This window comes from Podarcis liolepis (assembly GCF_965112155.1).
Source record: "Podarcis liolepis genome assembly, chromosome: 4".
Lineage (NCBI taxonomy): Eukaryota > Metazoa > Chordata > Lepidosauria > Squamata > Lacertidae > Podarcis > Podarcis liolepis.
The window spans coordinates 22,867,285-22,889,014 of NC_139558.1; the positions used below are offsets into that span (position 1 = coordinate 22,867,285).

Consider the following 21,730-nt stretch of genomic DNA (forward strand, 5'->3'; position numbering starts at 1 on the left):
TCTGGCCACATGACCCGGAAGCTGTACGCCGGCTCCCTCGGCCAATAAAGCGAGATGAGCGTTGCAACCCCAGAGTCGGCCACGACTGGACCTAATGGTCAGGGGTCCCTTTACCTTTACCTTTACTCTATGAACTACCCAAAGAATTCAGATACCCCATTGCAGGTGAGATAGTAATCTGCTAGAAAGAGCATTTGCCGTAGTTGCCTTCCGCTTGAAGGAAATCTTCTGTCTTTACCCAGCCTTGGACTCTTATAGAAGACCAGCTGAACCCTTTTTATTTTACATGGCGTATTACATAATTGTCTACTTGACTGCTTTGCTTATTTTTAATTTGGAGGCAGAGAAACTCGGAACAGCAATTGCAGGAAGTAGTTGCAGGCAAAATTGTCCCCCTTCTATAGTGAGGCCACTGTCTCTCATGTTTAGTTCCCGGTTTTCAAAACACACATCCCCCAAGCTGATTGGTACTGTACAGTGCTGCTCTTTAATCTCATGTTGCCGCACAGCCACCATCAGTAGACCAAGACGTGGGGCCTTGCTTCCCTTCAGGTCCACTCCCAACAGTAGCCCCTGGGAGGGCATGTATTTTCTCTCCCAACCCTCTCAATTATAGGAAGAGGAAGATCAACAGAAGTCTCTGATTCCCTGGTTCTTTGTACATGGTGGTTGATCTCGCCTGGCCCAGACCTTAAAATAGGGTTAAATCTGATAGGATCAAGGAATATAAATAAAGGTCATTTGTTCTCTTTTCTCTGCATGAGTTTGTAGCCTTCGTCTGATACTTTCCTAGGGACAATATGGGAAGAAGATCATTAGCCACTCTGAGCCCGGCTTCGGCTGGGGAGGGTGGTGTCAGGGAACTGCCATCGGAGCTAGAGGCGGAGGGAAGGCCCCAGAGGGATGCAGGAGAGGGTCCCAGTAGGGAGAGAGGCAGCCCATCTCCTGGGGAAGGAAATCAGCGTAACACCAGTGGAGAAGGGGGGCAGATGGGGGAATCGGAGAGGAGGCTCCAAGACTCCTCGCCGGAGACCAGCGGAGAGAGTACAGGTACTCCGCTGCCCACACCCTCCCTGCGCAGAAGACTTCCGCGCAGGGAGAGTAGGAGGAGACTTGGCGTCAAACAACTTTTATGCTGGAAAAGGTTCAAGAAACGCCCACTGACGGATTCTGCCAGCAACTGAGACAGCCACGATGCTGGAGGCTGTTCAGTCAGAAAGGGTTTAACCAGGTAACCTCGCCAGCAGTGGCGGCAACTTACGCACGAGCAACCCCTAAATCCATTACAGGTGGGACATAAATAAAATTTATTATTATTATTATTATTATTATTATTATTATTATTATTATTATCCCATTAAGTGCCTGTTTTTGGAGCTTTCTGAAGCAGGGAGGTTTTGGGGATTATATAGTGCAGCTTTTTTTCATCCTATTCCCCTCCAGACATTTTGAGGCTCAACTCTCAGCATCCCTGATCATTAGCCATGCCAGTTGGGGCTGATGAGTGTTGTACTCCGAAACAGCTGGAGGGCACCAAATTGGCCCTTGATAGGCATGCCATTGTTTCAGTGATATCCTTATTCACTGCCCCAGTGAAACAAGCAAATATTTATTCTTTTGCTTTGTGTGTCATCAGCTTTAATAGCAAGGCAGAAGTTCATTCTAGCTTGCTACCAAATTGACCAGGAGTCTCTTCTGTTTGTGTTAATTAAGCAGAAGAGAATAAAATAACCCCTAGAAAGCAGTCCTTAGTTTTCCAAATTAATAATTGATTTGTTTACAACAATGCAAAACTTGAAAGTATTTCTAAAGAGATTTTGTAATATGATTATTATTTTTTTAATTGTCCTACATATCTTGGTATACTAAGGCAGAATTATTGACTTTGAATGGAAGGTGCATACTACAGAACTAATTTGCGTGTGCTGAATTACACCAAATAAGCAGCTGTTGCCACATCTAATTTCTAGGACTGTGCAAAGGATGGACAGTAGCAAGGTCCACAAAATGTGGCTGTACCTGGTAGCCATCTGGAACCTTTGACTTTCTACCAAATCGCAGGTCCTGCTCTGAACAGGAGAGTTAAGGTTCACTGGAAAACAGTTTGTAAAAACAAGAAACAAAACCACTGGTCTGCTGGTGCCCAGGGATTCACATATCAGCATAGGTGCTTTAGTGGTAGAATTTGTATTTTAGGTCAGTGTTGCATTATTTAGGCTGTTAAATTCACATGCTAATATGAAATAATGAATAACAATGAATTAAAAAACAGCAACAGTAGTCATTTCCTTTTTTGCCGTTCTGCCCTGCTTCTGATCCCTGGCGCTATGACTGTGTTTTAAATGACTGGAATGGCTGGGTCTATTATTACTGTATGTTTGTTCAGCCAGAAAGTTAAATTCCTGTTCCTCCTGTTTTGTTACATGCTTGTTAATGATCATTGATCAGGGCATACAAGTCCAGGAGAGATGGAAAGGCAATTACCCAGCTAGACAAATACTGTGGATGGTAGCAGCAGGTTCAGTCTCGGACTCAGGCTGTTTTCAAGAACAAAAGAAGAGAGTGGGAGAAAAAAATAATTGAGGTTTTATACATATATATGTATGGTTTGACAGATCAGGCTAAGGGCCCTTGCATTATGTATCAAACGATAAAGCAACAGAAGTAATAAAAAATGCAAGATCAGTTGCATCAACAATTGGCTTTTCCATGGAAGATAGAAAAATGTGAGATTGCAGAAGAATTAGAAGTTCGTTTAAAGTTATGTCTTTGAAATAGTTTGCTATCCTTGAGTTTGCTTTCAAGTGTGCAGTAATAAAAGGTGGGGCATTTTCTTCCAAAGTGATGCAGCGACCTCCCCTATTTGGTTATGTTCTTTTATGTGAGGGGAGGGAGGGCATGAAAAAGACAAGTTTGATTATTTCCATTACTGCTTAAGTTTTTCTGAGCTAATTCTAAGTCTGGTGCAGTTTGATTCTAGTTGTATCCCATCTAGCTTTCCGTTGGACCTGCTTGGCATATATATCATTTAATTGTTTCAGGTTCTGATTGGTGAAGACATGGAACTTTTCATAGTTAAATGGCATTTTGAACAAGTAGTAGTTTTTGTTCATTTAGTTTTTTTGCACATGTTGCGTTTAGAATTACGAGTGAACTTAGCCACACAGAATTGCAAACATTGCAACTGGTGAAAGTGAAGATATTTCCTCCCTCCAATTACTGCTTAGCTTGTCTTTATAATGCTTGTGGCATTGCAGATCTTCGCACTAATCTCTTGGTATCTTGAGGGTTGATACGATATATTTCTTGATTCTTCCTCCTTCTGGAGTGCAAGGAGATCAGCGAAACAATTTGAGGTGTGTGGTACCTGCTCCTCTTCATTTCACAATCCGAAATGATGTAAGAAGATGTAGTGCCTGGCTGATACTACTAATAAAATTAATAAACCAAGACTGCAGCCATTACACATTTCCTAAGTCCCATTGAAAATAGTGGGATTTACTTCTGAGTAAACCTACAACGGATTGTACAACACCAGCAAGATACTAAGGGGGTTCAAACAAAAAGATTACGAGGACAGATACTGTGTGCATCTTTTGCTCAAAAGGAAAACAATTCACAACTACAAAATGGTGCGAAGTAGTACATTCCTGTGTGCATTATTGTCTTTGAACAGTTTTTAAGTAATGTGGCTTCATGTTTTCTTTCTTTCTCTTTCTCTCCCATTAACAGATATAGAAACTAGCTCCTCCAAACATGGGTGAAGTGGAGCAGAGGACAACAGCAGGATCCCGGTTAGGAGTTCAGGAAAATGCCGGGATCAGTACTTTGGAACATGGACAAAAAATGCCCACAACCCCTACAGGAAAACTTATTTCTATCAAAGTCCAGATGCTGGATGATGCACAGGAAGCTTTTGAAGTTCCGGTAAGATTTATTGGTTTATTGCTGGCTGGTTACAATTTTATTGTGCACAATATTACTTTTGTATTTTGTGTTTAATGTACACATGGGTTGAAATTGCAATGAGGATCTAGTTGCCCATTGTATTTCTCACAGAAAAGTGTACGTTTTAAAGGTTGGTATTATGTTGCATTCTCCTCCATTTTAGGAACCAACGCTTTAATCATAGACAGTCACACCAAAATACTAGGATGCAAATGAATTAAATTATCTTAAATGAAAAGGTTCTTTTTTAAAAAAACTAACAAACCAATTAGCTCCTTTGACAATCTTGGAGTGGAATCCCTGTTCTTTTTAATATAATACTTTGTGTTCATAAATGGCTCACTAATGAGTTTGCTTCCATTGTCTCGACAAAGGTGGTTACATAACTTCGGTTATCTGAGGACCACTTCTTACAATACTCTTAGTCATTTGGGCACTGATACAAAGTGCACACACATTACGAATTAGTTGTGAATGAAACATGCGCTGAGCTGGAAAGGACTGACCTGCTTCCTTGCCATTCATGAAAACAAGTGGTGATTGCGAGTCATGTGTGGTCCTTATATATAAAGGGGCTAAATATGCTTCTATTACATTATTTATACAGAGAATTCTACAGAATCGTTCTAAGCGCAGTTCAGATTAACAGGTGGGGAACCCTGCAAAATTCATTGGATGCGGTGCAAATTTATGATGGAGCAGAGGACTTGGTTTTTTGTGGGTTTTTTGTCTCTTTCTCTGTCTCTCCCCAATCATGTCATAGTGAAAAAGTGAAGAAAAAGGAGAAATGTACCCCCCACCATTCCCTCGTACTGCAACTGTTGGCAGGGTTGGGGAGGAGCTTCAGTTTCTTGTGCTGTCTCAGTTGAGCTCAGCCACTCAAATTAACTCGCTTGTCCCTCATATTGCCCTTTGTGTGGAAATGCTCTTGACTTGAACTGGTTCAGGAGAGTTTGGGTTAATCCCAACATGTTCTGCAAAGGTAGTTTGACACACACACCCTCCATATTTTCCAGCACTTCACATCTAGACTCCCTGTGTTAACTAGATAGGATAAATGATATAAAAGCATGGCTGCAAGTTTGGTCTCCTTAATAATGTCTAAATGGTGAATGCATCCCAGTAACAGATTGATAAATGCCTTCCTTAAATGTTTCGGTTCGAAGAACCAATGGAGTGTATGGTTTTCAGATTGGTTAGCATGGTTCTGAATGTCTGGAATGCTAAGAAGAGAACTCTTTCACTCTCTCTCTAGCTGGCTTACGATGTGACCTTAGGGCAGTTGATTAGCCTTACAGGATTGACTTCCCATCTGTTTCAAAGAAGGATTTGCCCTGTATCAGTGCTGTCGTTTTAAGGCATTCCTCCTCATTTTTAACATGAGTAGCCATGAGGTCTTGTTACACAGTTGGCTGATAAACACCCAGTCTCAACCAGCAACGGAACCAAGAGCACAAGAACTGTAGAAATGAAAGCTAATATAGCAGTGACAACAGGACTTCCAGGATATGGCTTCACCTGGCCTATGAAGTTGCTCAGACTGAAAAGCAAGTCCAATCTGTTGTTCAGTAACAGATGGAGCTGTTCTCTCACTGTACATTTCGGCTTGCTTGCTTGCAGTGTTAGAAACTTGGATAGAAAAGCTAGGAGCCAAATGGCTTCTGGGACCTGGGTTGTGGGCGCCAAAACAGACTGTCGAGTCGCCATTTGCAGGGGGTCGGCAACAATTTTTATTTATTCATTTGATAAGCAAGAAGTAATACACAATTCACATAAGGGACACATGGTCAATATCACATTTTAATCAGAAATTGTTAATACATGTTTAATTTGGTGTTTACGATAAGAATATTGGTACCATACTTCAGTTTTCAAAACACTCTACTCTTTATTGTTAAACTCCTTAATGTATTGTCTATCTTTAACATATATTTCGAGGCTTCAAATCACATACATTTCGAGGCTTCAAATCACAAATCCTTGAGTTTCAGCCAGGTGCAAAAAAAAAAAATGACACCCAGACCGTCTGAGGTGCTTGCAAATGGAGAATCTTTAGGTGCAAAATGCGCCTGGCGCCCTGCTAATTTCGAACCCTGCTTGCTTGCCTCCAGGCTGCTAGTTCTGACTATCGCGCAGGGATTCGGTGCTTGAAGCCGGTGTTTTCACTGAGGGCTTCCTGACCGACTGTATTACACACCATGGACTTGCTGACACTGATTTGATTGGAACTAGGATGGCGATGCATTACCCGAGGTCAACGCTTTCTCCTTTCATTAAGGCTTTGGGAGATGTTAAATTGTATTAAAAGAAATAGCAGAAGTGGTAGTTTCCTAGTTTTCCTGTCGGATACCGGTGGTTTTTAATTATTATTTTGTTCCAGGGGTTTGCAGCAGAGTATGAGAGAAAGTTAATTACATTTTCCTTATTCTGCTTATGGGTAAAATAAAGGGATTCATGGAGCTCGTATATTATTAAATATATTGGCTGGTTGATCTTCGTTACTCTCCTCCACATCCCTGCTCTTTTTAAAAAATAAGTTTAAGATTCAAGAAAGTCACAGATTTCTCTATTTTTCCCTGTACAATTTTTATTAAGTTACCTATTTTACAATTTAAAATATTCATTAAACAACCTTAAAATGTTAATGACTTCCCTTCTTCTCTTTCCATGGTTCAATTTGCATACTGTAAATCCATGCATATTTCACATAAACTAAACCATTCAGTATTCCATTAATACATCCATCAAAACTTGTTTACACTGTTGAATTTATCTTAATGCCGCCACCATTTTTCAAGTGTACAGTTTCCCCCCATATATTCAATAAACAATTTACAACCTTCTTTGAATGTATGTTTTTGCTCTCTTATGTTAGGTCCGCAAGCTGTGCATATTCCATCAGTTTAAGTTGCCATTCTTCTTTAGTTGGGACCTAGCTCGTTTTCCATTTTTGGGCTAACCAAACACAAGCTGCAGTAGTAACATAGATAAATAGCCTTTTTTTGACACCTGGGAATTTCCATCTTAATTATCCCCAACAAAAAGGACTCTGTTGTTTTTTTTGGAAATGTACTTTTATACATTTTTTTCAATTAAATAGAAATTATTTCCCAATAAAAAGTCACAGCTTTCTCCACCCTTTTGCACAGCTTCTCCCTTCTTTGCAGACCTCATGTTGGAGACATTTGTATTCTTCATCCTCCAATATAGGCATTGGACTGTCCAATTTGGACCCAAGATAACAGTATACAGTTTCTCCCAATTTCATCTGGGGTTTGTGTTGGCTGAAATACACTTAATGGGGATATTGCACCATGCAAACCTCCTAGGATCTCTTGAGGAAGGGCAGTATACAAATTTAATAATAATAATTAATAACCGTGTTCCTAGCATCCCCTCCTGCCTGCTCCTTCGGTCTTCTAAGGCTTCAGCAAAGTTTATTTTCTGTGTGCCTCTATTCACAACCTGTGCCAGAGCTTGGCATTATCCGGATGTTGCAGCTGTGCGTTCATCCATTAGCTGAGGTAAAGAACAGGCGAGGGTGGGGCAGCGAAGGTGGATGCATGCAGAATAGTTACGGTAGGCAATAAAACAAAGGGGTTTCTGCTCCCCCTGCTCGCAGCCGAGGTGCTGTGGTGCTAAATGGAATAGAGGAAAGGATTGGTGTGGCTGATAGTTATGGCTCTATCGTCATTTAAAAAAGCATTGGGGTGGGGGGTGGGGACCTGCGCCAGGACTGAAAACACACTGTAGTTCTATGAAGCACCCATAGCCCCTGTGTTTCACAAAATAAAATCCCCAATTCACTCATCTGAACACAAATAATTCCCCACCCAACCTTTTAAACGTGTTTTTATAGCTTGGGTTTTCGCAGTTCTTGCTGCTGCTGCTGCTGCAGCTTCATCGACACTCTGCTTTTGTGTTTCTTTGATTTTACAGTGTCTGCTTTTTTTAATGGTGCATCACACTGATGAGTCCTCTAAACTCTATTCCCGGGCAGCTTGTAAATGGGCAAAGTAACACTGCAAAGAGCTTCTTTCGTTGTATCATACAGTTCTGTTCTCCACCCTCTTGCAAGATTTGTAGCTCTAGGGGTTTTTTTGGGGGGGGGGTTAAGCGTCAGTCGAGGGAGTTGTGCAGAAACCACAAAGCAATCTTTCAGGCGAGTTGCCCTTCCTTCCAACTTCAGAAATGAACAGCAAGTCAAGTGTCATCTATTCATCATTCGGAGGCTTTATTCTCCGTGCCTGAAATTCTCCATGCCTGAAATTATGTGGCCGCCACTGTCAAAACTATTCCCAATGGAAAGTAGGGCATTTAAATATTCACCGAGTAGTTAGTCCCAACAGCCAAGCCGAGTCTTGTGAATTAAGAAGAGGGAAGTGACATTTCTCTTCAGTAACTTGGAACTGCAGTAGTTTTAATTCCTCGCAGAACACATTTGGCACAGACTCCTAAAAGGACGGAAGACTTTTAGCCAAAGTGTAATTGCATTGTGTGTGTTGAAATGCAAGGGGTCATGTGCCTCATCTTTTAAAATATTCATGTTTTCTTCAGAATGATAAAACATGGATTTAGTGTTTTTTTGAATAAATTTTATTCGTGCTTATAGAGGAAAAATACAAAACTTAATATTAAATATCTTTTCCTCTCTTTTTTTGGTCCAAGCTAAAACTGTGATATAAATGCAATAAAAACATAAAGGGGGGGGGGAATGGAATAAAGAAAGAGAGGGAGAAAGAAAAGAAAGAAAGAAAGAGGTTAAGAGAGAGAGAAATAAAATTGAGAGGGTAAGGGACTTATGAGTCTTTGTCCGCTATATATAAACCATATTCACTTCATCTACTCCCGATATAACACCCAACAAAGCCACTCTTTAAAGGGAATCGCCGATGATTCGAATGAAGCCAAACTGAGATATCTGCTAAATGATGAAGACCCCCTAAGATCACTCACGGTTGCCAGATTCTTGATCAGCGTCCTATCTCTAAAGAAGAAAAACGGTCTCCTGTGCGGCTCGGATAACCCTTTTAAACCATGATCTATGTTTTAGGATGTAATTAGGTGATATCACCATTGATGTCTCTTATTAATTTATGAGCAGAGGGCGCTGTTTATGTTGCAAATTTATTGTAATGTATGATGTTGGTCTTTTGTTTTTGTTTTGCTTTGGTTCTTGTCTGTTTGTTTGTTTTTTCTTGTAAGCTTTGGCTGTTTCAGATTTGGAGGTTTAAGTACATATATGTTGGTATGGGAAATTGTCGTGTGACGGGCCAATGGCCGTAATAAATATCAATCAATCAACAAAGCCACTCCCATTTCATACTCACAACAACCCTATAAATTGGGTTAGGCTAAGAGATGGGGACTGGCCCAAGGTCCCGAGCCTCAAGGAGGTTAAACTGGCCTCAACCAGGGCCAAGGCCTTTTCAGCTTTGGCCCCGGCCTGGTGGAACGCTCTGTCACAAGAGACCAGGGCCCTGCGGGACTTGACATCTTTCCGCCTGGCCTTCGGTCCAGACCCAGTTTGACCCCCCCCCTCTATGGAACCCTGTAAAGTTACCTCTTTGGCCCTTTTATTGGCTCATGTGGGACCAACATGGATAGCCGGCCCTGATGAATACTTGAGGTTCCCGACCTCTATGGTTGTAATTTCATGGGCAGTCATTTGATTTTATCCTGATTCTAATTTTTAAGCTGTATTTTAATCAATTGTTTGATTGTGTTTTAATGTATTTGATATTAGCCGCTCTGAGCCTGGCCTTGGCCAGGGAGGGTAGGGTATAAATAAAAAATTACTGGTACCTACTTACTTACTACTATCCAGTGAACTTCATGGCCAGATGGGGATTTGAACCCTGCCCTCCTAGGTCCTAGTCCAACACTCTAACCATTATGCCACACTGGGTCATGTTGGTTCTCAATATCAAAACACTCTTGTTGGCTGCAACTCTTGTCATCTGGAAGCCGAATGTGCAAAGCTACCCCACCTTTGCTGCCCCACCAACCATACTGGCTCCATGACACACAGATAATATTTTTTAGACCTTTTCCTGAGTATTGCCTCCCCCCCCCCCAAAGAAAAGCCCTCCAGAAGATGTCACTCGCTGCAATGTTGGGGGTAATGGCACAATATTTGATGTATAAACAAGGTGATGCAAGCTCTGACTAAAAAAACCGAGAAAGCAGCCTTGTGTGTTACAAGCAAACTGGTGTAGGAGGGAGTGTAAACGAGTTTCCGGGCTTCCGTGTTGCACATGTGGGGAAGTGGCAGATCTTTAGAGTGAGATATATGAGTTCCAGGTAAATATAGAACTGTGATGGTCCACAATTGCAATCAGGTAATGCCAGGAGCGTTTTGCAACAGCAGTAATTTCTGAAATTTAGATCCCACCTTTCTATATCGGGCATACAAGCTTCAAATCTGATTTAATGCAATCAACATACTCCAAGCAATGTAAACCAGCACTGAAACAACTCTGCATGGTTAAAAGCAGCATTATGACGGAATGTTCAAAGCATATTCATTTATTTGCAGTTTCTTCAACCTAAAAAAAAAGTCAAAATAAAAAAATTCCTTCTAGTAGCACCTTAAAGACCAACTAAGTTAGTTCTTGGTATGAGCTTTCGTGTGAATGCAAACTTCTTCAGATACACACGGCTACCTATCTGTAACTAAAAAAAATAGGTTTATTTCTCTCTCTCCACCCCCCACCCCCACCACTGATTTTCTAGTTCATGTTGTCTTTGGCCATCCCTTTTGGCAAGTAGTTGTTAAGAGAGTTTGTGTACTGGTCCAGTAAACACTTCCGCTGCGCCACCAGCAACAGCTCTCTTTGCAGAGCATTAAGTAAGTCCAGTGCAGAGATTCTTATTGCAGCACAAGCTTCAGAGTCTCAGCAGCAAAGAAATAACGACACAGGGAAGCCTGTCTTTCCAAAGACAGGTTTATTGCAGAAAGATAACAGAAACACCTCCGGAGCTTTCAGACATTTTTGCTTCACGCCCCGCAGGCAGAGAAAACAAACACTCTTTATATACTGAGCAACTTAACAACTTAACGAGCTTGACTACTTAAAGTCACATGACATTGCTAACTTGCCAGTGTCTTAGGTTTCACACCCTAACACCCCCTCTCGCTGGCAATACAAAAAACAAAATTACTTCAGACCCATTTCTTCACAAAAGTTTTCATGCCGCTGAAACCCAAGCGGTTTTGTAAAACCATCAGCTTGATTTTCATGACTGGGACAGTAATTTAATTTAACAATTCCTGCTTTTACTGTTTGACAAACATTTTGAAAGCGGATATCTAAATGTTTTGTACGACCTTTAAACTGCCCATTTTTGGTCCTATCTATCTGAACACCAAGATAGACCTTCACATCACCAAGATTCTTAACTTTGAAGTGTTTATTTAACTCTTTGGCTAGTTTTTTTACTTGTTCTTGTGTCTTTGAAGTATAAATCAGGTCATCTACATAAACAAGCAAAGATTCTTGAGCATCTCCTGAATTTCTGAAATATAAGCAATTGTCAGCCTTGCTCCTGCTAAATCCAATGCCTACCAAAACGTCATTCAAACACTCATTCCAATTATGAGCAGATTGCTTGAGTCCATAAATAGATTTATGTAGTTTCCATACCTGATTTGATTTACCAACTTTCAATCCTGGCGGTAGCTCCATATAGAGCTCTTCAGCCAAGTCTGAATGAAGATAAGCTGTAGAGACATCAAATTGATTCACTTTGAACCCTTTCTGAGCAGCAACTGTTAATAGTGCCCGTAGGGTCTCACTCCTTGAAGTGGGTGCATAGACTTCGGAATAATGTAACCCCTTTCTTTGCGTAAAACCTCGAGCTACAAGCCTTGCTTTGTACTCTGGTTTCCCCATCGCTGTTGTCTTTATCCTGTACACCCACCTACAACTTACTGCCTTGGTACCTTCTGGCAGTTTGGTGATGGAAAACACACCCAGTTCTTTCATAGAATTCAACTCCTTTTGCATGGCCTCACGCCACCTACTGGCCTCCTCCTGGGGTAATTGCTCAACCTCCTCAAAACTTTCAGGTTCACAATTTGCCAAACCAGCCCAAACACTAATAGCTTGGTACCTTTCAGGAGGTTTACCTTTGTTGGTACGCTTAGAACGCCTTAACAGTTCCTGCGATGTTCCTTCAGTTTCCCCCTCTGACCCAGAATCACTAGTTGTCACCTGTTTGTCACTAGTAGTTGAAGAACTTTCTGATTCTGACTTTACACGTCTCTCTTGCTGTACAGGTGAACTTTTAGAGCTAGAAGATTCTGACTTTACAGACTTGGGTGAACTGGGCGATTTCTCACCCTTGTCCTCAGACTCAAATTCCTCAGTCTGTTCTGGAACTAATACTGTGACTTGCTCCACTGTCAATTATCCACTTCAAGGTTTGTTGGCTCCTTTTAGGACTCTGTTGTGCTGCCATTGCAGATAGTCCCTTATCAGCACCTGCTCCCCCTCTGGATCGTTGATTCTTGTAGTTCTCACATCGTCTTCCCCTGTAACTCCGGAAACTGGCCTTGGACTGTTGAAATTCCTGTTGTTTTTCTGGACACTTTGCTATCAAATGAAACCTGCTGCCACATCGAAAACATGACTTGCTGGCCATAGCAGACACTTGTGAGGCTTCCTTACAGCTCTGCCTGCTAGTTTCCCCACGCTGGGAATTATCTGAACATCCAACCCTTGGAGTATTTGAATTATCAATACGTTTTCGATGATGTTGATATTCTTGCTCACACAATCTACCAGTCACATAATTCATATTCAGCTGGTCCTCTGGCAAAACTTGTAAAGTTAGTACTAAGTTTTCAAACCCTGCATGCAGGCTGCTAAGCAGAGTATAAACTTTAATATTTTCAGGAAAATTCACACCTAAAGATGACAGTCGGTTGAAATACTCAGTCATCTGTGACGTATGTTCAACCACACTATCCCCTGGCTTCAGTTTCAACTCATACAAAGCACGTATAATGTTCACCTTCTCTCCGGGCGTGGCTCTATGGTGAATTTGCCTAAGAGCTTCCCAAATTTCAAATGCAGACCTTAAATTTTCCACATGAGGTAATTGGGAATCGTCTATCGATACCATCAACATGCATCTAGCTTTAGTGTCCATTTTATCATGTTCCCTGTTCTGAGCATGTGCAGCAGCCTGTTGCTCTGCTGTGGCATCTGCTGCAACAGCCACAAACGGCTTTCGCCTCTGGACATAGTCAGCCCACACTTCTTTGGCTTCCAACCAGACTTGAGCCCTCTTAGACCACTGCACGTAATTAGCAGAGTTCAACTTTGTAAAGGGAACCTGGAAATTTTCCACTGCCATTCTTGGGGTCTGCTGCTACTCCCTCTGTGTGCCCTTTCTTCTCTTTCCCCTTGGGATTTGTTTTACTCACTTTTCAGATGCCTCCAGCCTCCTCTGAAGCCTTTAAGAGCTGGATTTACGACCAAGCCGGTCTTCTCTCATGCGAAAGCTGCTTTCACTTTCTCTGCACACAATACAGCTGTAGAAACGTAGAAGGATCCATAACCTAAGAGAGTTTGTGTACTGGTCCAGTAAACACTTCCGCTGCGCCACCAGCAACAGCTCTCTTTGCAGAGCATTAAGTAAGTCCAGTGCAGAGATTCTTATTGCAGCACAAGCTTCAGAGTCTCAGCAGCAAAGAAATAACGACACAGGGAAGCCTGTCTTTCCAAAGACAGGTTTATTGCAGAAAGATAACAGAAACACCTCCGGAGCTTTCAGACATTTTTGCTTCACGCCCCGCAGGCAGAGAAAACAAACACTCTTTATATACTGAGCAACTTAACAACTTAACGAGCTTGACTACTTAAAGTCACATGACATTGCTAACTTGCCAGTGTCTTAGGTTTCACACCCTAACAGTTGTTGCTACTGATATGGGCATTATACAAGGAGGAGCCTGCAGAAATCATGCAGCTACCTTGCAAAATCAAGCCCTGTAGAACAGGAGACTTGTTTTTAAGGGTGGGATAGAGAGAGGCTGCTCTAATATCTGGAAACGTGTGTGTATATGGGAGAATGTGGAGAGATAAGGTGGTCAAATAAGTAATGCTTAACAGAAGCTGAAGCACTGATTTGTCACAATTTGCAAAAACAATGTCGCTGTTCTAAAACAAATAGCAAATGTTCAGTTGGTAGTTGTGTGCCAGTTTGCTTTTCAGTAGCCTAGTGCCAAGTAATTATTAATTTTTTGCATATTTCGATATGAGAAAGCAGTAGCTACAATTTTCCATTTTCTTTCCATTGTAACCTTTCCTCTCAAGTGACCTGTATGTCAGCCAGACATTTCCGTGTCTTTTCACCAGTGGATTTTCCTGCTTGGTTTTGTGTTTCCTGATCCATGTGGTTCTCATTAAATGCATTTTTTATGAACTTAGAAAGGGAATTGCCTATGTGAATGCTAGACACTATTTAGTGAAAACCATCCATTACTGCATTTCAATTTAATTTATGTAACTCTCCCACCCACCCTGCTAACACAACTGTACTTGAGTTGCTTGGACTTTGAGTCCAGTCATTAATCTGTCTTGTCCCTTCAGTCTCCTTAAATCTTAATGGCTTGATCTCTTTAATAAATTTGTGCATGTTTTGCATACATTCTCTTAACTTTAAATCTTGCGCACCTTTTTGTTGTGACGGTTCTTTATCTCTCTGTCACTTCTCAGCTCATGGCTGTATTTTAAAATATCTACAACAGGGTTGGGGGGAAATAGTTCAAATTCCTAGATGCCGGCATCATATTTTTAGACACCAAGCCTGTGCAGGGCTAAATAAATATTTCACATTCCTAGATGTTAGCAAACACGTGTATGTGCCTGTCTTCCTGGACCCTCAACTCTACTAAGCAATTCAATAATTGCTTAGTAGCCAGCTTAGGAGCCAGTGTGGTGTAGTGGTTAAGAGCGGTAGTCTCGTAATCTGGGGAACCGGGTTCGCGTCTCTGCTCCTCCACATGCAGCTGCTGGGTGACCTTGGGCCAGTCACACTTCTCTGAAGTCTCTCAGCCCCACTCACCTCACAGAGTGTTTGTTGTGGGGGAGGAAGGGAAAAGAGAATGTTAGCCGCTTTGAGACTCCTTCGGGTAGTGATAAAGTGGGATATCAAATCCAAATCCAATAAACCAAAAAAGTTGCACCAGAAATTTATGAGGCTACAGTTCTTTACCCATTTCTCTGGGAGTAAGACACAGTGGGGCTTGATTTCTAGGTAAACATACATAAGATTGTGCTGCAAAGCCCATGCTAGACCAAGAGGCTTCTGCTTAGAGGTACAGTGGTACCTCGAGTTACATATGCTTCAGGTTACAGACTCCGCTAACCCAGAAATAGTGCTTCAGGTTAAGAACTTTGCTTCAGGATGAGAACAGAAATCGGGCTCCGGCGGCGCGGCGGCAGCAGGAGGCCCCATTAGCTAAAGTGGTGCTTCAGGTTAAGAACAGTTTCAGGTTAAGAACGGACCTCCGGAACGAATTAAGTACTTAACCCGAGGTACTACTGTATATAGAACTGAGCTGTTGAGCAAAGTGAACAGAAATAATTTAGCCTCTTTCATCAGCTCTTTAAAGCATGCATCTATTTTTGTTAACTAGCATACTTTAATTTGATCTCTGCTGAGGTAAGAAAGTCAGAATTGCCTGATGGTCCAAGTGAGAGGTGCCTGCAATTTTAGTATTCTGACCTTGCTGTGTGGCACTCCGTTGGGAACTCTTAGGATCTGGCCGAAGGGTCTTAATGCTGGTACAATGCCTGTGCACAAATGATGCTTTCTTCCGTTGAGATCAAAGGAAATCCCGTGCAATCCTGTGCGTGGCTTTCCCAGCAGTAAATGCTTGGGTGGTTTCCCTGGCAGGGATCAAAGACACTTGGCTCCATCCCAGTTGCCAATAATAGTATTTAAATTTAGCTGCTGCCGGTCAATCCATTGTTTGGGCTGCCCATAGATAAGGCAGGTTGTAATGGCCTGTCACGTAACATTAGAATTTAATGAAAGAAGTCAAGAGATGGTTTGCATTAGTCTGGACCAAGCCATTCATCCGAAATATATGCCTACCAAATTGAGTCACAATTTCTCGCATTTCCACTATTCAGCTTAAGCTGCAACTAACTACCGTATTTTTTGCTCTATAACACGCACCCGACCATAACACGCACGTAGTTTTTAGAGGAGGAAAATCCGTAGGCATGCCACCCGTAGGCATTTCCTCCATAACATGCACAGCCATTTCCCCTTACTTTCTAGGAGGAAAAAAGTGAGTGTTATGGTGCAAAAAATACGGTATATATAACATATCATTTGGTGTGCTTGGTGGTTTTATTTCACACAGACAAACTCAAGGACTGAATTAGGTGCTGGAAAGTTGGCAGAGGGTAAGCTGTTCCCACTGAAACAACAACCCAGTTTAGGAGTGTGTAGCACAAAGAAATATGTGAAAAGCAATTGTTGTCAGATTGGATGACAAGGCCTTTTTTTGAAGTGTCCCCCCCCCCCTCTGCTTGTGTCTTTGTCAGATTTAGTTCAAATTAAAGAATGTCTAGGTTAGAATGACCTATTGTTTCCTATTCCAAAACTGGTGATTTAGAAGTACAAAAGCTTCAGGTTGCAGTTAATTGGTGTGCCTGTCCTTAATACATGCAATTCATCCTATGCTCAGCGTTGTCTTAACTTTGCATTGGGCAGAGCATAAAGGCATTTGATATTATGACCAGAACCCTATTATAAGTAGCTTGTACGAAGTTCATCATTATATCTGGGGGGAGGGGGCAATGACTAGCATGGTTGCCATTGTTCTCATCTACAAACGTGCCTCTTCCTACAAGCAGGTAGCCACGCGGAGAGGAGCCCATGCAGTTTGTGCTCACAGCAGCAGCAACCACAGTGCCTGTGCAGTGTAAATTAATATCTTCCTGGTTGTACCATGGTATGTTGCTGCTGCTTTGTCAATTTCAAGAATAATGAGGAAAGATTTGGGTTTCACGACCCAGCCTCTGTAATACGATATACATGGATCAATGCCAGATGCCAAGCAACTTAGCATTTATAGCTTTTGTAACCAAAGCAGACTTAATGGTGGCCTTTAAGAGGTGGGGGTGGGGAAGGTTCAAGAGTAATCAAATGGTTTGATTTTGTTGTTGTTGTTGTTCTGTTACCACATCAAAAATTGCATTTTATTTTTTATTTTTATGTAGAAAATGAGTGGGAAGAGAATTGAGTACAAACGGAGCATGTGAGTAAGAATGTATGGTAGCATACTTGCTTTAGATCAGTGGTGTCGAAACTTTTTTCAAAGAGGGCCAGATTTGATGAAGTGAAGGGCCGTGGGGGCCAGCCAAAGGGCCAGCCTTAGTTTTACCCCAGGAAATAGGCCCCCTGAAATGGACTTTGCTTTAGGCTAATGTCTAGGGTATGGTGTAGTTGTTTGTGTGTCAGGCTAGGAGCTAGGATAAGGGAGGCATAGGCTCCAATTGCCACTCATTTATAGGGCTCACTGGGGAACCCCAGGTCAACCGCCATCTCTAAGCCTAAACTGCATCACGTGAGGATACACTGGAAGAGGGAGACTTGTGGATACCGTGTTGAGCATATAAATGAAATGAAATCTTCTGTTGTTTCCCCATTTCTTCCAGTAACGTCCCTCCCTAGCTCATCTCACATAGGAAGGGAGAGGTGGTTATCACTTCTAGATGAAAATTAAAGCGTATCAGATCATTTTCTCATTGGTGGAACTCCTGGAGCCACCAGTAGGATTTTCAGGAGCAAGTTGAGAACCCGCCTCTAAAACAGGGTTTCCCGAAACTTGGGGCCCCCCAGCTGTTTTTGGTCTACAATTCCCACCATCCCTGACCCCACTGGTCCTGCTAGCTTAGGCATGATGGTAGTTGTAGTCCAAAAATGACTGGAGACCCGAATTCTAAAAGATGCAGTGCAGTTAGCTACCTTCCAGTGCTCCTGCTCCCCTCAAGGGTTTTGCCAGAGTATGTTCAGTCTCTGTGCTCAGTGTTCCTGAACATACAGTAGTACCTTGATTTACAAGCATAATCTGTTCCAGAGGTCCGTTTGTAAACCAAAACAGGTTGTAACCCAAGGCACGCTTTCACCAAAAAAAATTTGTTCATAATAAAAAAAAAGGGGGGGGGGTTGTAATCCAAAAAAAGGTTGCAAACCGGGACACGCACTTCTGGGTTTGCCATGTTTGCAATCCAAAACGTATGCAAACCAAGGTACCACTGTAATCCATTGGCAGGAAATTAATTGCAGGGTGTTACTCATTGGCTTTGCTTCCTCCTGTTGCTGAGGAATGTTTAAGGATATATTATATAACACTTTCCTGGAAGTGGACCCAACCTTTTCACTGCCACAAGCGTTATTGTTTCTCCCTTTAGAAAGGGCTCTCTCTAGTTCTGCTGCCATGCCATGTTTGGGGACCTGCTAAAGAGAATTGAATGTGAAGGAGAAAACATGTCCTGCCAAAACGCTGTCCCTGGTCCAAGCGCTGCAGCTGAACACTTTTTGAAAGTGCATTAAGCCCAAGTGTCTGAGAGGATAGAAGGCAGCCAGCTGGCTGATAACTGCAGGATATACTTCCTTTTCTCTCTTGACTAGGAAGGAGGGACTGGGAACAAGCCAGCATTCACTTGAGAAAAGGAGAGAACAAACTCCTACCGCATTCTTTTTAGCTTGAAATAGTCTGACATATGAAGTGAGCTCAGGAACTCTGTGCAAAAATCTTGCCCAAACTCTTGTTTTCCGAAGGATGTATGCATATACTGTATGGGGAAAACATGTGCCCATCAGCTTGATTTGCATAGTTAATGTGAATGTTCAAAGTGGGATTTTAGTTACTTGGGTTTTTTGCGGACTTTTGAATTTTCTACCCAGAAATGACAAAATGATGGAAAGGAAGGTTGAAAAGGGGATGCACACATACACAGTAGATGCATCAAGAAGAGAAACTGGAGAATGCTGGAGTGGTCGGCAGCAGGCAAGACACACACATGTGTGATTTTGAACACCAGTCTGCAAAAAAATTCTCCTTGGAGCATCTTGCCATATACCGTAAATTTCGCTCCAAAACACGCACTTTTTTGCTCCGAGAAAGTAAGGGAAAATGCCTGTGCGTGTTAAGGAGCGAATGCACGGATCAGAGCCATGGCTGCCGTCAGTCAGGCAAAGCGGGAGCCACTTACACGCTCTACGAGGCTCTCACTTTGCTTTCTTTAAAGCGACCTGGAGCCAGGAAGGAGGGAGGGAAGGAGAGCCATAGCAGCAAAGCCGGCAGCAGCCGCTTACACGGGAGGGAGAGACGCTTGCAAAGGTCTGCGCGCTCTCTAAACAGAGCAATGAGGCTGCAGAGAGACGGCAGGAAAGATAAAATTTAAGCAACCAGCAGCAAAATAAAACCAACCTCTAGCTCTGAGCCACGCAGTGAAAACCAGGAAGTAAAAAAAAAAAAGGCTGGGGAGGGCATGAGGGAGAGGGGAAAACTTCGCAAATCCCCCGCGTCTCAGCTGATCGGCTGGGATGGAGCAGCTTGTTTTCAGGCAGGATAGATTTGAGCATTGTCTGGGTCCTAGTGCCCCTACCGCTTTTTTGTGCTCCATTCTATTGCTGCTGCTGGTGGCTGCTTACCATTCAGGCTGCAAGGAGGAGCACTTTTACACAGCTAATGGCAAATCCCCTGCAATCCCAAGTCCTCCTCACTTGCTCAAATCTATTCCGCCTCAAAACAAGGAGCGGAAGGAAAAGGCTGCAAACTGTTAAATGGAAAAAAAAAACCCAGGCACAGGGCAAATACCTTAAGTATACCTTTAAAGCAACAGTGCTCTTTCCCTCCCTCCTCCCCGCGGAAAAGCTCCTTGTCCCTTGAGTTCTTTTCCTTCCCTCCCCACTTAAAATGTGGTTACAAAGCACGGATCCACATGGATCCTCAGGATTTTTGCATTTGGCTACCCCAAACTCACTGTCAGATCACATGTCTGTGGCCACAGCATGAACCACAAAAATCATACATCCACTGTTTCATTTAGAATATTTTTTCTTCGTTTTCCTCCTCTAAAAACTACATGCGTGTTATGGTCAGATGCGTGTTATAGAGCGAAAAATACGGTAGAAGTTCCTATTTGGGCAGCAGCCCTACAACTCAATTATTGTATAAAAATTACAGCATGGAAAGGATGCAGTTGGTATCTTGTAGCAGAGATAAGTGTGTCTAAAATTCTGGAGAGTGATTTGACCTATCTTTAGTCTCACCGCATAAGCAAAATGGGTAGGTAGATTTCCGTGCAAAATACTTTGTGTTTTGTTTTGAATGAGTGCTATATTAAGTTATTCTCTATAGAGAATATGCAGGATGTTATATTCCAGATCAGCCTTGGTATGAGAAATTAGAGAACTATTCCTGCTGCTCCTTGTGTGTTCTACAGATCTATTTGATCCCTATATTACTACACTATCCCCGTCTTAACAGGAACTGAGCACAACAATTGCCCGCAGGATTTAAACCTTATATTCACAGGCGTGAACATATTCTGAAGATGCTGGATTCTGCAGTCAGTATTAAGTTCTGCACAAACACAGGAAAATGACGGAACAGCAGAACCCATGAACCTGTGACCCTAGCAGCATATATATATATATATATATATATATATATATATATATATATATATTTGAACCAACCTTTTAGGAGCCTGAAGCCCAGCTCTGTGTTATGAAACTGGTGGGAGTTTTATAAGTGCTGTAATTCCAAAACGTCTGCCACTCGGGGTTCTCTTTTACCGCAAAGATACAAATTTGTACATGTGGGATCTAACAGGATGTGTTAATCTCTTTTAATAGTTTGTGTCAAGTCATAGATCAAGATGTTGCTAAATATTTCATTACTCAGTGGGAACAGGGAGGGCAAAACCCTTCCACAAAATAGCACACGTTTTCCAAGAGAGCTCTCTCGACAGCAGCTGTGCTTTCATTTTTTGTGTGCAATAAAGTAGACTATAAATTCTGCAAAAATAAAAGACAAATTTGAGATGGGAAAGGGGCATATTATGTGAAGGAGAATACACTTTCCATGGGTGCTAGTTTGGGTGGGATCCAAGTTGCTTTCAAGGCTTTGGAGAAAGAGAGAATCAAACATCATACTATTCCATTACTTTACTTCTAAAGCAGAGAGAAGCCAAAATATATTTGCAAATTTATCTTATTAAAATCAGCTTTTTCTCTTCTCAGTTCTTAAAATATAGAACAAGAGTCAGGTGTCTGAGGTGCTATAACGTTTATGCTCCTTTCTTGAAGCCAAAGATCAGCCAAAATTAAACAGAAGCTTAGAAACCACTTATTTTACTCTTGAGAATTCTTAGGGATTATTTGAGCTTACCTAACAGTATAGTTCCTCTTTATCTCAAGTTGCTTCTTTCTTGCAGAAAATATATATCCCCAAGAGAACCATAACCTTTGGTATACTTCTTTAATTCCCTTTTTCATTTGGGAGTCTAAAAATATTCACAGCAAGAGCAGCGGGGGGGGGGGGGGGGCAAAATGCTCCACTGTTCTCATAATTTGAATCTGCTTTGTTTTGAAAGGGGGAAATATCTCCCTTTAAAAAAAAAAGTCCTTACACTGCCATGGATTCCAAAAGCAAGCAATATTCCAGGAAGTAAAATGATGATGAAACCCAGTTATTATTATTTTGATAGATCTTCTGCTCCTGTAGTGTAAGCCCTTCCCC

General features: G+C 42.0%; 1 protein-coding gene across 14 annotated transcripts in view; it reads left to right on the top strand.

Annotated features, from left to right (window-relative positions):
• FARP1 (FERM, ARH/RhoGEF and pleckstrin domain protein 1) overlaps positions 1 to 21,730 on the top strand; it is a 194,590-nt gene that overhangs the window by 36,043 nt on the left and 136,817 nt on the right. For all 14 annotated transcript variants that reach the window (XM_083501135.1, XM_083501138.1, XM_083501142.1 and 11 more), the window contains exon 2: positions 3,733 to 3,927. In XM_083501135.1, the coding sequence (XP_083357261.1) occupies positions 3,757 to 3,927 (171 nt within the window). In that variant the 5' untranslated portion in view covers positions 3,733 to 3,756. The remainder of the gene's footprint in view (positions 1 to 3,732; positions 3,928 to 21,730) is intronic.